At 36.5% G+C, this 14,387-nt stretch overlaps 1 protein-coding gene across 2 annotated transcripts in view; it reads left to right on the plus strand.

The window, feature by feature from the left end:
- Positions 1-14,387, plus strand: part of LOC121729811 (filamin-C) — a 149,398-nt gene that overhangs the window by 57,880 nt on the left and 77,131 nt on the right. For both annotated transcript variants that reach the window (XM_042118440.1, XM_042118441.1), the window contains 4 exons: positions 3,166-3,658; positions 5,040-5,206; positions 9,517-9,610; positions 11,320-11,470. In XM_042118440.1, the coding sequence (XP_041974374.1) occupies positions 3,166-3,658; positions 5,040-5,206; positions 9,517-9,610; positions 11,320-11,470 (905 nt within the window). The remainder of the gene's footprint in view (positions 1-3,165; positions 3,659-5,039; positions 5,207-9,516; positions 9,611-11,319; positions 11,471-14,387) is intronic.

The raw sequence follows: 14,387 nt of genomic DNA on the forward strand, positions 1-14,387 counted from the left end.
TGTGATTGACTCTACATTTGATACGACTTGCGTTTTATTTTGTCATATATTATAGTTACTATCATGTTGTTAGTATCACTTTCAAGATGGCTTTGTAGCAGATAAAACAAGTTAACTTATGTAGAAAAAATGGTATACACTGTTGTTTTCAAATAGCATTTATTTAGTCAAACATAAACGTGACCGACACTACATGCAAAAGGAAGTCGTTTCCGAGAGTGTTTGTAAACACCAATAATCTTCCTCTCTGTGTGCTAAATAACTCTACTTTGTATTTTTATCGAAGGTGCATGAAACAAACTATTATAAAATGGTTACCTATAACCTGTAAGTTATTTAAAAAACTATTTATTAGCAAAATAAATTGTGAAACAACGTGACCGACACTACACTCACTTTGTGCAGGTAAAAGTCGGTAGTTTTACATTAAACTTTAAAATGTATGTATCTCAGCACGTACAGTACGAATCCTAAAAATATATAAAAGCTTATCAGTAATTAGTTAATTCATTAAAATGCTTTTTTGAACTTAAACGTCACAAAAACGAAATCACTAATATAATTAGTCAAAAAATAACTCAACACGAAATCTTCTCAAAAACTATTAACATAATAACCCAAAAGGCAAAAAAAAATCCATTATATGAGCCCTATAGAGGTAAGAACGACCAGACACTATGGAGTTTTGGTCGCTATTACTTTTGAAGGTTTCCAGTTCTGCAGGTCTATCTTACGTTCAATAAAGTTTAAAAATCAATAATATTATCTTATTTTCTTGCGATATCTGTAAGAATCTCATATCCTACTGCCAGATTTTTGTGACAATTACTTCCCATTTCCAGACATCGCTAAATTTTGGATTTTATTTGACTTTGAGGTGGTCTGGCAATTTCTTAAAATAATAATTTAGCTTTCTGCTTCTCTCTCTGCTTTCTATAGCGGTTTTCGCCATCTATCAGCAAAAATAACAAACAAAACGCTACTTTTGGGCGTGGACGACTCTATAATGTGACCGACACTACATAAATATTTTTTAGAGTTTAGGTGTTATAAAAAAAGATGACAAATTTTTAATGCCGGTATCATTTGAGTAACGCCGTCACGTAGGAAAGTTTCTAATTTTGTTGATGTAAAAGTAATTTTACTGTAGTTATAGACAAAAGTAATGATTTTTATGTAACCGACACTACCACTCGACACTGTGATCTTACAAGCCTATTATATCTTTATAAAAATGAATTTTCTCGAATCTCAAAAGGAATATCGGTATTTAATTGTTTGAACAATCAGTGTGTAATAAAATATGACAAGAATATAAAATACATAACGTGAAAACTAAGTCAGAACTTCATCACACAAAACCACACTCAGCCGATCTCACGACATCATCTCATAAATGGCAGCTTTGCTAGAAAAGTAATGCTTAGAAATTGTTGCTTCTATAAAATCTTAATAGTGCCATAATGTTGTGACTATAATTAAGTATTTTTAATACCAAAATCAGGTATTTATTTTTTTAGTTTATGGTAGACTTTTACATGGAACTGCCCAGTTAAAAAAATCACTATACTGATTACTACTGTTGACTTTTAAAAATAACGTTAAATAAGCAATTCGATGGAACTTATGGTAGTTTATCCTTTAAGTTACTTTAAATAGTAAATCGTTACTAATGGCATAGACTCATATTTTACAACACCATTAACTCGAATGTTTACTTTGTAAATGAAAACAAATAGGAACACAAATAATTAAAAATGTTCAGTTTTATTTCTCCCGTTTACGTTGTGGGTCGCCTTATTTTGTAAGGTAATAAAAAAGACATAATTCTTGATATATTTATTATGATAAAATACCACGGCAAAAAAAACAACATAACCTCTCACTCTGTTAATTTTGAGTTGGTATAAAAATATAATTTCCCTTACAAAAACAAAGCTTACTTTTAATTAAAAGTGGAGAGGTGAAGGAATGTAAATTTTATTATATTGTCTTAACGGGATCTTCTTTCCATTTAATAAAATTTGTGTACACTGGAGGGTCTGAAGGTAGCAAGAGATGTCTTGAAAATTATGACATTGAAAAAATATTAAGTATTAGTAAGTTGAAATGAAGACGCTGCTCAAACGAGTAAAAAGAAAAAGTTGTCAATGTGCATATTTTAACTGGATTATTTTAATCTTAATAAAATTGTGTAAAGACCGTCTCCAAGTAATGTTACATAATATAATAATGGATGATTGGCGCCTTGATTGCTAAACTGTCTTTTTCTCAATCGATGTCGATTGGTAATCAGAGATCTACTCAGAGATGAATATTACTTACTGGATACACGTTCCTACAATTAAAGAGAATAATATAATCTCACAACGTTTCCTACAATAGTCAATAGCTTGTATTGTTTTTTCATGGGCCAACATAGAGTTTCCGTATTATATTTGAAATTGGAACAACTTGTTTTTTAAATGTTTTCAATAGTTAGAAGGTGAAACCTTGCCTAAGTAAGCCAAATATTTGTCTGCTAAGTACAATAATTTATTCTATTCTATTCAAAATTCAAACACAATTGTTACCTTCTCTGTAATAAATTACCTTAGGTAGGTAAATAAGAGTCTTTATAGTCCATACATCAATACGTAGTCAACTAGTCATATATCTTCATGCTGGTACTAGCAGTAGATTTATTACCTCGCTGCTTATAATATTGGATCGAGTTACGCTCGTTGCAGAATCGATACGTCACTTACCTTCGGTAAACAGACACTTACTAGATATCGTGAGCTGTACCGTCAGAGTAAAAGTGTTATAACACACATACATGTATGTATATCATTCAATGTGTAGATAGGTTAGAATTATTATGGAATTATGTACTTGTAACTGAAGTATTAGCACATAAATTATCAAATGATGTACTTGTAACTGAGGTATTAGTTGTGGCTACCTCTAAATGATGCCCATAACTTCGTTACGCAGAAGTTAGTGTTCTATGCCAAAACCTTTCCTGGGGCTTCAGGTATTTTCACACCAAATTTCATCACAATCGATTCAGTGATTTTAGCGTGAAGAAGTCGATACAGTGAGGTACATCTAATCGATTTTCAATAAATAGCCACACTCCAAAAGCCTACAGATGTAGCTAATAATAACCTTTTTTCCTTACAGCAACAAGACTAAGATCGGAGAGCCCTCACAACTACAATCTGTACGAGAGCAACAAACACAGCTCGATAGACCGCCGAGAAGACCGAAGCACGGACTACTACAAGTCCTACATGGATAAAGACAAGTCCTACATAGACAAAGACAAGACCTACATTGACAAAGACAAGACCTACATTGACAAAGACAAGTCCTATATAGACAAAACCAAGTCCTACATAGGCAAAGACAAGTCCTACACTGACAAAGAAAAGTCCTACGACGTCACGGACTCTTACACGAAAGTACACAAGGAGTACAACTACGATACTGATAGAACTCGAACGGCGAGTCCAATAACATCGAAGCATCTAGGGAACGGATCGCGCCTGGAGTTCCAGACCAGTCCGTATAGAGCCAGTAGTCCGTACCGCGCCACGAGTCCGATCGACCGGACGTCGAGTCCACTAACGAGACGAGACAGCCCTTTGAACAGAACATCCAGCCCAATCAATCGGTTCGTAGAATACAATTTGAATTTTGAATTATTATGTTCTAAATTCTAATGTTGCTTTATTTATAAATAGGCGGTAGGTAGTAAATTCTATGCTTTCCTAACACTTGTGTGTGCATTTGTACAAAAGGAAAATATATGAATAACATGACACTTCATTTATCGCGCGGTAACTGTACATTTTTCTGGGATAAAAAATATTACTGGGATTTTGAAATATTTCTATACCTAATTTCAGCAATATCAGTTTAGCTGTTTTGGCATGAAGACACATAAACAGACAGACACACTTTCGCATTTAAAATATTATAGTATGGATACAAATAACAATAAACAAATTAACTGTAGAAGCTATTATCGGATATAATGTACCGGACACCGTGTTTATAGACATTTAATTAAGGTCAGTCCCGTGGTATGTATCCTGAATTCGACAAATTTAACTGCAAATGACTACTAAAATAAACGACTTGAGCTTAATTTGCCAGTCCATGAGTTGTGTTCCTAATACGTGGGAGAGCCATGCTTCGGCACGAATGGGCCGGCTCGACCGGAGATATACCACGTTCTCACAGTAAACCGGCGTGAAACAGCGCTTGCGCTGTGTTTCGCCGAGTGAGTGAGTTACCGGAGGCCCAATTCCCTACCCCATTCCCTTCCCTACCCTCCCCTATTCCCTTCCCTTCCCTTCCCTACCCTCCCCTATTAACCTATGTCCTCTAAAAAGGCCGGCAACGCACTTGCAGCTCATCTGATCCTGCGAGTGTCCATGGGCGACGGAAGTTGCTTTCCATCAGGTGAACCGTTTGCTCGTTTGCCCCCATATTTCATAAAAATAAAAAACTTGGTGTGCCCCGCGGTGTTACCCGCGGTTTATTAGAGAAAATAAATCGTGATTTTTTTCCCCAGTGAAAAGTAGCGTACCTATGTGTTAATCGAGGGTAATCACTAATCAACTAACTTCACACCAAACTCTATTGAAATCACTCCAGCTGTTTAGACGTGCAAAAGTTACAGACATAGAAACTTACAAACTATCGCCTTTATAATATTAGTGTGACAAAGCTTTTCATGATGCTTTACTCAAATTATGAAAGATTTAGTTTTGGAGTATCACTGATTTTAAACTCTAGTTTCTTCCTCTTAGATTTTGATAGACAAACCTTCAACCTTCAGAAGAGAGCGTATTCCCTGTTTAAAAGCGGGCAATGCACCTGCTACTCTTCTGATGTTGTGCGAGTGTCCATATTATGTACGATTCCCGTGCGACAATTGAATTTTGGCACAACTGAGTTGTGGCCGTCATCTAGTAATTTTATAAGTTTTACTGACTATTTGTGGACTGTATCATTATTTTGAGACTATATTATATTTATTTTCACAGGGTGAGCAGTCCAACGGACAGGCAGAGTCCGGTGACGACCACGAAGCGTGTAGTCGAGAAGCGGTCCAACTACAAGGTGTACAGTTACAGCGGCTCGCAGGACAACCTCGACCAGAGCCCGCTGTCCTCGCTGGAGACCGACCGGGTGAAGAGATACGGCAGCCCTAGTAAGTAGATGTCTTGATGTTTTTTTTATATAAAATAAGGGGGCAAACGAGCAAACGTGTCACCTGTTGGAAAGCAACTACTGTCGCCCATGGACACTCGCAACATTGGAAGAGCTGCAGGTGCGTTGCCGGCCTTGATTGGTGTAAGATAGATACGTCTTTATTGCTCACATTGAAAAGGCATAAACCAGCAAACCTTCAAGAAGAGAGCGTATTCCCTCTTAAAAGGCTGGCAACGCACCTGTAGCTCTTCTAATGTTGCGAGTGTCCATAGGCGACGGTAGTTGCTTTCCATCAGGTGAACCGTTTGCTCGTTTGCCCGCTTATTCTATAAAAAAAAAACTAAATCTAAACTTAAATGTGGGCAACTCTTCCAGGCAACCCTGCAGGAAATGATTAGGAGGAGGAAAAGAGATTTTTATTTATCCTGGTGTCCTGAAATACAGGCTACGCCTAGTTTAGGCACCAGTCTCCCACATAAGTTGTGATAACTTTGTAGAGTGTGTAAAACATCTTGTATTGTACCTGTGGTGAGATAAATAAAACAATTTTTTATTATTTTTATTTATTATTTATTTTTGTAGGTGTTAGATAGATGCAGTAGGTAGTATGCTTCGAACATTTTGTCTTAGTATCAGTGTGAGTAGGTTAAATAACGCAGCGGTTGTCAAACTTTTTTGGTGGCGGAACATTTTTGACGAAACCCCAAAAAAAAATAATGATTTGTCTTTGAATACTTGATACATTAAAAATATTGTAGTTGACGTTTTCGGCAAATAATAGTAAATAAGTAACTAAGATTAAACAGCACACCAATCCATCTAAATTCTGAATGTAAACGTGAAACTATATTTTAATCTCAGGTATTGAATAATTACAGAATAAATTTAAAAAAACCCCCGCCAAACAACTTTAAAAAGTAATGAAATAATATTAACTGCCTTTAAGTTTAAATAATTCCTAACTTGTGTAAAGTAATATTTTAGTCCATAATAATTTATTGTTGTCAAGGTGTGTCGGGGGACCGCCAAGTAAACTACAACCTACAACCGCCAAGTCGCTGATTATCTCGATTCAGTTCGCTGTGAATTGATCCTTAAACTTGTTATGTGAAATCAAACATCTATATAAGCGGTCCCCCGACACACCTTAACAACAATTATGGACACACCTTAACAAGTTTAAGGATCAATTCACAGCGAACTGAATCGAGATAATCAGCGACTTGGCGGTTGTAGGTTGTAGTTTACTTGGCGGTCCCCCGACACACCTTGACAACAATAAATTATTATGGACTAAAATATTACTTTACACAAGTTAGGAATTATTTGAACTTAAAGGCAGTTAATATTATTTCATTACTTTTTAAAGTTGTTTGGCGGGGGTTTTTTTAAATTTCTTAATTTAATTTTATTTCATACTTTTTAAACTTGTGTTGGTTTAAATAATGCAGAATAATTCCTATCAACACAATCATATTCTCATAATTACCATATTCTATCAATGTCCTTTTCGATGAGGCCGTTAATATGAGCCTAAACATGAAACCTCCACTTTGGGTTTATACGAATCTCGGTTCCTATAGAATCTAGGTGATGCTGCAGCAGCAGCATGTAAATATTTACTGTTTATCTACTTCTTACTGGTTGTCGCAATTAAAATGAGCCCAAACACGAAACCTCTGCTCTAAGTTGGCGAGGAGTTGGATATCCTACTAATTACCAGGTGATGCTGCAGCATCAGGTCAACTTTCCATTATTATGTGTATAGTGAGTATACGTATATTGTATATTCACAAATGTCACGAACTAGAATGAAATATAAAACCCATCAAACGACTACAAGTTGCCAACGGCCTTTCATGGACCAGATAAACCCTGATTGTTCAGCACTGAACAGGATGATGATGATGAATTATATCTAAGAACACTCTCGATCATGTCAGCTTTCAAACAAAAAAAACTAGATCAAAATCGGTCCACCCGTTTGGATGCTACGATGCCACGGACAGATACACACACAGACAAACAGACAGACAGACACGTCAAACTTATAACACCCCTCTTTTTTGTCGGGGGTTAAAAAATACGTAGGTAATTTTATACCTAATGGTCTAAAATAATCAAAACAGTTCATAAATATTAAAACAATAGTCCCGATGGAATTTGAATGCCTCATTAAAATTTAAATTTAATTATGTACTACAATATTCAAAGGCAATCGTTAATACAAGGAAGTAGCTAAGCTTAGTGCCTGTCCAGATGAGGCGTTTTACGCGCGAAGTCCATACGCGTGTTTAAATTTCTATTGCATCCAGATACCGCGTTTTACGTGCGTTTTTACGCTACAAACATGGACTCAAAGTTATCACGCGGGACTCTCGACTCGCCCGTGACGCGCGAGTTGAGATAATTAGGTGCCATTGCAGCGTCCAGAACTACGCGCGAGTCCGTTGCGAATGGACGTATTTGATTAGAGCGTGATAACTTTGAGTCCATATTTGTAGCGTAAAAACGCGGTATCTGGATGTAATAGAAATTTAAACACGCGTATGGCTCTAAGTGCCTGTCCAGGCGAGGCGATTTACGCGCGAGTGAGTGACTCGCGCGTTTTACGTGCGTACCCGAGATACTATATAGAGCTACATAATATATCGCGTCCAGATGCCTACTTGCGTTTTCTTACTCACGCGTAAAACGCTTGCAATGAGCGGGACTCTCGACTCGCCCGTAAAACGCACGAGCGACGCGCGAGTCTAGATACTCGGGTGCCATTGCAGCGTCCAGAACTACGCGCGAGTCCGTGGCGAATTTGATTGGATTGAACGTATTTGATTGGAGCGTGATAATTTCGAGTCCATGTTTGTAGCGTAAAAACGCGCGTATAATGCGGTATCTAAATACAATAGAAACTGAAACGCGCGTATAAACATCGCGCGTAAAACGCCTCATCTGGATACACTTAATTATCTGTCAATCAGTAGCGAAACATTCTGAGTATACATTAATTAACTTTAGCAGAAATATAATATTATAATATTCTTCATTACATTCATGATACAAAAGCAAAAGGGTGGGGGTGGACTATACTTAAATTTTTTCATACCATGGGTGCATCATCAAAAAGATTAAAAACACTGCTCCAAACCACTGGACCACGAGCAGAATTTTTCATATTTTAATAATATTTATATTATGTCAATTATTCCCCGCTCCGGCCTCTACGCGGAAACGCTTGATGAAAATAATTCCATGTCTATTTTTAGCGCGGCTTTATAAGTCTCGCAATTATAATATCACGCCACTTTTCACATTGACCTTAATAGCGTGTATGAGATACTTTAATTTGAAACTGTGGATTACTTCCAGTTCGGTATAATGTAAGTAGGACCTATTAGTCTTAAAAAATAAAATCGCTCTTAAAAAATTCTAGGCACACAGTTATGTACAAGCCCTAAGAGAACGCGTTTTGCTTTTTCAAATTAAAAGTACCTACTATAGGTAGCTTTTTCAATTAAAAGTACTATACAGTGTGTAACAAAAATAAGTGATAATACTTTAGGGTGTGTACATGTTCCTTGTAAAGAGTTCACTGTGAAAGTAGCAGCGCTGAAAAACGAAAAATTTTTTTCACTTTTGTATGGGCAACGGCCCGAGCGTCACAAGTTTCCCCATACAAAAGTGAAAAAAAAATTTGGTCTTTCAGCGCTGCTACTTTCACAGTGAACTCTCTACAAGGAACACGTACAGACCCTAAAGTATTATCACTTGTTTTTGTTACACCCTGTATATACTATATATAGGTAAGACTTTATACTAGATATTTTTTATTACATTACTAGAAGACGTCCGCAAGTCCGTTGCGCCAAAATTCGTTTGTCGCGCAAGAACCGTACATTTTACCAGGATTAAAAGTATCGTTTGTTCTGTCCCGGGACGGCGGGACTCAAAGTATTTTCATTTCATCATAAACATTTTAGCGGTTTGGGCATAAACAAATGAAAAGACACACAGTACAGTTTCGCGTTAATTATAATATTAATATGGATAGGTACAGTTTGAGATATTGGACTGAAAAAAACTTTAAATTTTAATTCTTGTTTAACGTAAAGCTCTTATATTATTATGTATTTATTTCACCTAGCTAATTTTTTCCTTACAGGAAAATGGATTTTTTTTAATCTCATCGCAAAAAACAATGAAAAACCTCGTCCCGTTAACGCAAACTCTAATAAATTTACATTATCTATGGTTGACATGGGTTTTAATCTTATAAAATTCGTTTTCGTGTTAAATATTTTTTCATTACAGCCCTAGCGGACACCGGCGATCCGGGAGGGAAATATCGGACCAAAACCGGCTGGGACACTGTCGAGAAAACGCGGGAAAAATTCAGTAATAACAGGTAAGAAACTCGAATTTATACAGCTGCTCTTGTTATTTTTCTGATACCTTGGAAAAGACAGAAGAGTACCCTTGTGGAGTAATCAATACAAATCTAAATATATTTATTATATAACTCAAAGGAAACTGACTGACTGACTGACATAGTGATCTATCAACCACTGGACGGATCGGTCTGAAATTTGGCATTATAGATGTTATGACGTAGGCATCCGCTAAGAAAGGATTTTGATAAACTTGACCCGGGGATAAAATAGGAGATGAAAGATTGTACAAAATAATACTTCATAACTATAAACTTCTAGTAGACTATAAATGCGAAAGTATGTCTATTACCTCTTCAGGAGAACTGATTTGGATAGGTAGAAAAAAATGTAGACTGTCGGCACAACAAACGAATTCTGACTGTCATAAGCTAGTACTTAAAATATTTTAACTAAATTACGCCCGCAACTCCGCTTCACAGTAATTACTTTATCGCGCGGGATCCGTACATTTTTTTTGGGGTAAAAAGTATCCTACTAAGTCCTCTCCCAGGACTGAAACTGTCTTCATTCCTATCAAAATGAATTCAGTGGTTTAAACGCGAAGAGGAACAATACAGACAGACTCATTTTCGCATTTATAAAATTGGTATGGATATTATAATCTTTCAGACTTAACTTAAGAGGAAACGCTAACACTGTTTTTCCATACAAACGTATTTCCCAGTTTACTCCCTGGACAATGCGTCTAGACAAATTATTTTTTATACAATATTAGGATCTGTTAAAACTATGCCTCTACGTTCGATTTTTTCTTACTAATAAATAAGAAAAATATGACCCTTGAAAAATCGCAAAAAATGAATGCCCCGTACCTCGCCAATCCACCGAACATAAAACAAAGAAAGATCTGATAAAATAAAAACGTAGAGGCATAGACTCACTCTTCCTGAAGATATTCATAAAAATAATAATTAGATAGACTCTATTTTGAAGGAGGAATCAGAGGACTACGTTACCTCGATTTACTGTATCTGTCTCTATCACAATACACGTGCTGGCGCAGGGTGAAGTTTGATGGCAATAGTTTCTTCGTTTAAATTCTACTGCAACTGCATTTCCCTCTTAAGTATTTTTTCGACGAACACTAAAACGCGATAAATACTTTATGAAGCTCGGCAGTCTTCGATCCTTTATAAAGATATTTATTTGCGTACAGAAATATTATTCTGAAACAAAAGTCCGACTCGATTGGGTAATCCTTACTCTATTGGACGCTGATTGCTTTTACCGAAGGTGATACTCGCCCGCATAGAAACTAAAAATAAAAATTAGCGACATTTTCCACAAAAGAGAATATTTTCAAAGAGTTTTATTACTTATTTACGATACGATTTTAGAGCGCATTTTCTTTTAAAAACGAAATGCAGCTACGTTTTAGCTCATAAAATATGCAAAGTTTCTGAATCGGTAAATATATTTTCGGTGTCATGAACTATTATATTCCTTTATTATTCCTGTAAATTTTATAAATAATCTTATTACTTATTGTAAATATACTACATATCTACATCTTTATTGCTGCAAGCAACTTTGTGGAACCAGCAAGATCTAGATTATTTATAAGTGCATCAGCACTACAACTACATACAACAAACTTAAAGCAGAAAACTCCATTTACAATATGCGATAAGACATTAAATATTAACGCAATAAAACATTATAGCCTCGACTCGAGCTTCGGGCAGAGCACGCTGGACCGCGAGACGCAGCGCAACACGCAGCTGAACAAGTTTAGCGACTTCTCCAGAGACTCCTTCAACCGACACCTCGACCGGTTGGTCGACGAGCGGGACTCGGACTCCTATACTAGTCGGGTAAGTGAACCTTTTAGGATGAGCGACTACGATACGATTGATATCGAATGATAGTCGGGTTAGCTTAAGCACTCCTAAATGGAGTACCTACTACAAATTATGATTCGATATTAACGGCAAGCGGGACTTGGACTCTAATACTAGTCGACTGTCGAGTAAGCTAGTATTAGGACATCGGACCGCGACATGATTACGGCACATTTATAGTAATTGGGACGACGTGAGGGGTAATAGGAATCTAGTGCTAGTTGAGTGCAATAAGACCACGGCAACGTCACCACTCACCACAATATAATAATATAAAAAAAAGTACTTAAGCAAAATGAAACTAAGCGCAATATGTTGAGAATGGTTCCTTTATTACTTTTTACACGTCCTATCAGAGATATATATATATATATATATATATATATATATATATATATATATATATATATATATATATATATATATATATACGATACGATTTTCAGCAAAGCTCGGTCAAATAGCTAGTTGTTATTATTTAATACTTTGATGACATCAAGGCAAAAATTTATTGTCATGAAAATATTGACGTGGGAGAGCCATGCCTCGGCACGAATGGGCCGGCTCGACCGGAGAAATACCACGTCCTCACAGAAAACCAGCGTGAAACAGCGCTTCCGCTGTGTTTCGCCGAGTGAGTGAGTTTACCGGAGGCCCAATCCCCTACCCTTTTCCTTTCCCTACCCTCCCTTATTTCCTTCCGTACCCTCCCCTATTCCCTCCCGTACCCTCCCCTTTTACCCCTTAAAAGGCCGGTAACGCACCTGCAGCTCTTCTGATGCTGCGAGTGTCCATGGGCGACGGAAGTTGCTTTCCATCAGGTGACCCGTTTGCTCGTTTGCCCCCTTATTTCATTAAAAAAAAATCTTATCCTTACAGTAATCGTACGCTGTAAAGGCAGCTAAATTTCATCATAGTTGTATTTGTCCACTGATGTCTATTAAGAGAGAATTGTGTTTGTATGTTGTGGCAAATGCAACCATCAACAAATATATTATGTACCTACCTCTGCATTCATTTCGAAACAGTAATGGACTTCATAAAATTATATTACTTTGGATTTATATCATTTTGAATTGCCTAATAGTAATAGCAGAGAATAATAACATTATTATGTATTGGAAAATGCATAGTAGTAGCTGGATGGTATTTAAGTGGACCCCTTAGTCCCTACACCGTATTTTGAAGGCAGTATTAAGTGAAAAAAATAGTTACAATATTTAGGCCGTTATCATCAACTGCTCCCTAAGGATCAGTTCAGACCGCAACGTGACGAGGCGAGGCGCGACGCGACGCGACCTAAATTTGTATGGATTTGACAGATGTCGTCAGCGTGAGACGTCTTGCGAATCTGTCAAATCCATACTAATTTAGAAATGTATCTACGCGTCGCGTTGCGGTCTGAATTGACCCTTAGAACTGGCGCGCACTACGACTTTTTGTCGCGCGATTATTTTACCGACCTATAAAAATTCAAATAATTTTCATTTTGCTCTATGCCATTGAAAAGCAACGGCAGCATGGGTCGCTAGACAAATGTCGGTAGAAAATGAAACCTATAGCCTATTTCATAAAGTGACATTTTATTTAAATTTTGGTCAATCGGTAAAATAATCGCGCGACAAAAAGTCGTAGTGCGCGCCAGCTCTTAGTCAAAACGCATTTGCTATTTTAAATAGCGAAGTGAGACCCTGGATGGCGTCTTATTTCAAATCCCATACATTTTTAATATCTTAATTCGCTATCGGAACTGGTGAAAATATTTTGATTAAGACCTTTCTTTTTGCTATTAACTTTAACAACAAATAACAATATTATATGAGAGTCACATAGATTGTAAATGCGTAGAGATATCGCAGTTCCGCCAATTGCGGTTTAAGTTAACAGGTCATCGGGCATCGGGTAAGACAGTGATTAAACTGCCTGTCACACTCGCAGAACCGTTGCTTAGTTAAGTGCTGTTTCGACGCTGAGGGGTCGATTGCTCCATTGCTGTAAAGGACGATGGCAAAAAGCCTACTATCATGGTATATTGAATAACCTAATTCATGCTTCGTTACTCACTTTGGGTTGAAAATATACACAAATTAGATTAAAACGCGAATAGATTATTTATTTATTGATGAACAAAAAAAACTATCTTTTACCTTGCTCAAGATATTCTGTTGTAAAAAAATCTTTGAGACGAAGTAATAATTTATGTGGAATTTATCTTAAATTCCTTGATGATCCTCCTTTAGGGGTAATCAGAACTCCACGTGACCACGTGACCAACTTAGGGCGAAAGCTTAACTTATCCAGTTTCTTAATATAATCAGTTGTTCTCATCGGGGTTGAAACCGGTAGTCTATTTATTATTTACTTACATTATGAACAAAATTATTTTACTTAAATAATTTCAATAACTCGCTTTTTTTAGCTTAGGCCTTTAGTAGCAGCGCTGAAAGACCATTTTTTTTCATTTTTGTAACGAGTTTCCCCATACTAAAGTGAAAAAAAAAATTGGTCTTTCAGCGCTGCTACTTTCACAGTGAACTCTCTATAAGGAATACATACACACCCTAAAATATTATCACTTATTTTTGTTACACCTTGTTTAAGAGGATTCCACACCGCCATTTTTTCCATACAAACGTTGTCCCCTGTTTCCTCCCTGGATAATGCTAGTAGAGTTATAATTTTTTTCCTGAATATCTACGGCCACTAATACAATGTCCCTATGTTTTCTTTTTTTTCATAATTTAATTATTAAATAAGATATGAACGTTCAAAAACCCAAAAAAATGGCCAGATTTTCCACTGTGTTCAAACGTCCAGAAAACAGATTTGGATAGATTATACAAAAAAAGCAAAACATAGGAACACAGCTCAAGCCTTTTTTTAATCTTTA

Source organism: Aricia agestis, chromosome 8 (genome assembly GCF_905147365.1).
Source record: "Aricia agestis chromosome 8, ilAriAges1.1, whole genome shotgun sequence".
NCBI classification, from domain to species: domain Eukaryota; kingdom Metazoa; phylum Arthropoda; class Insecta; order Lepidoptera; family Lycaenidae; genus Aricia; species Aricia agestis.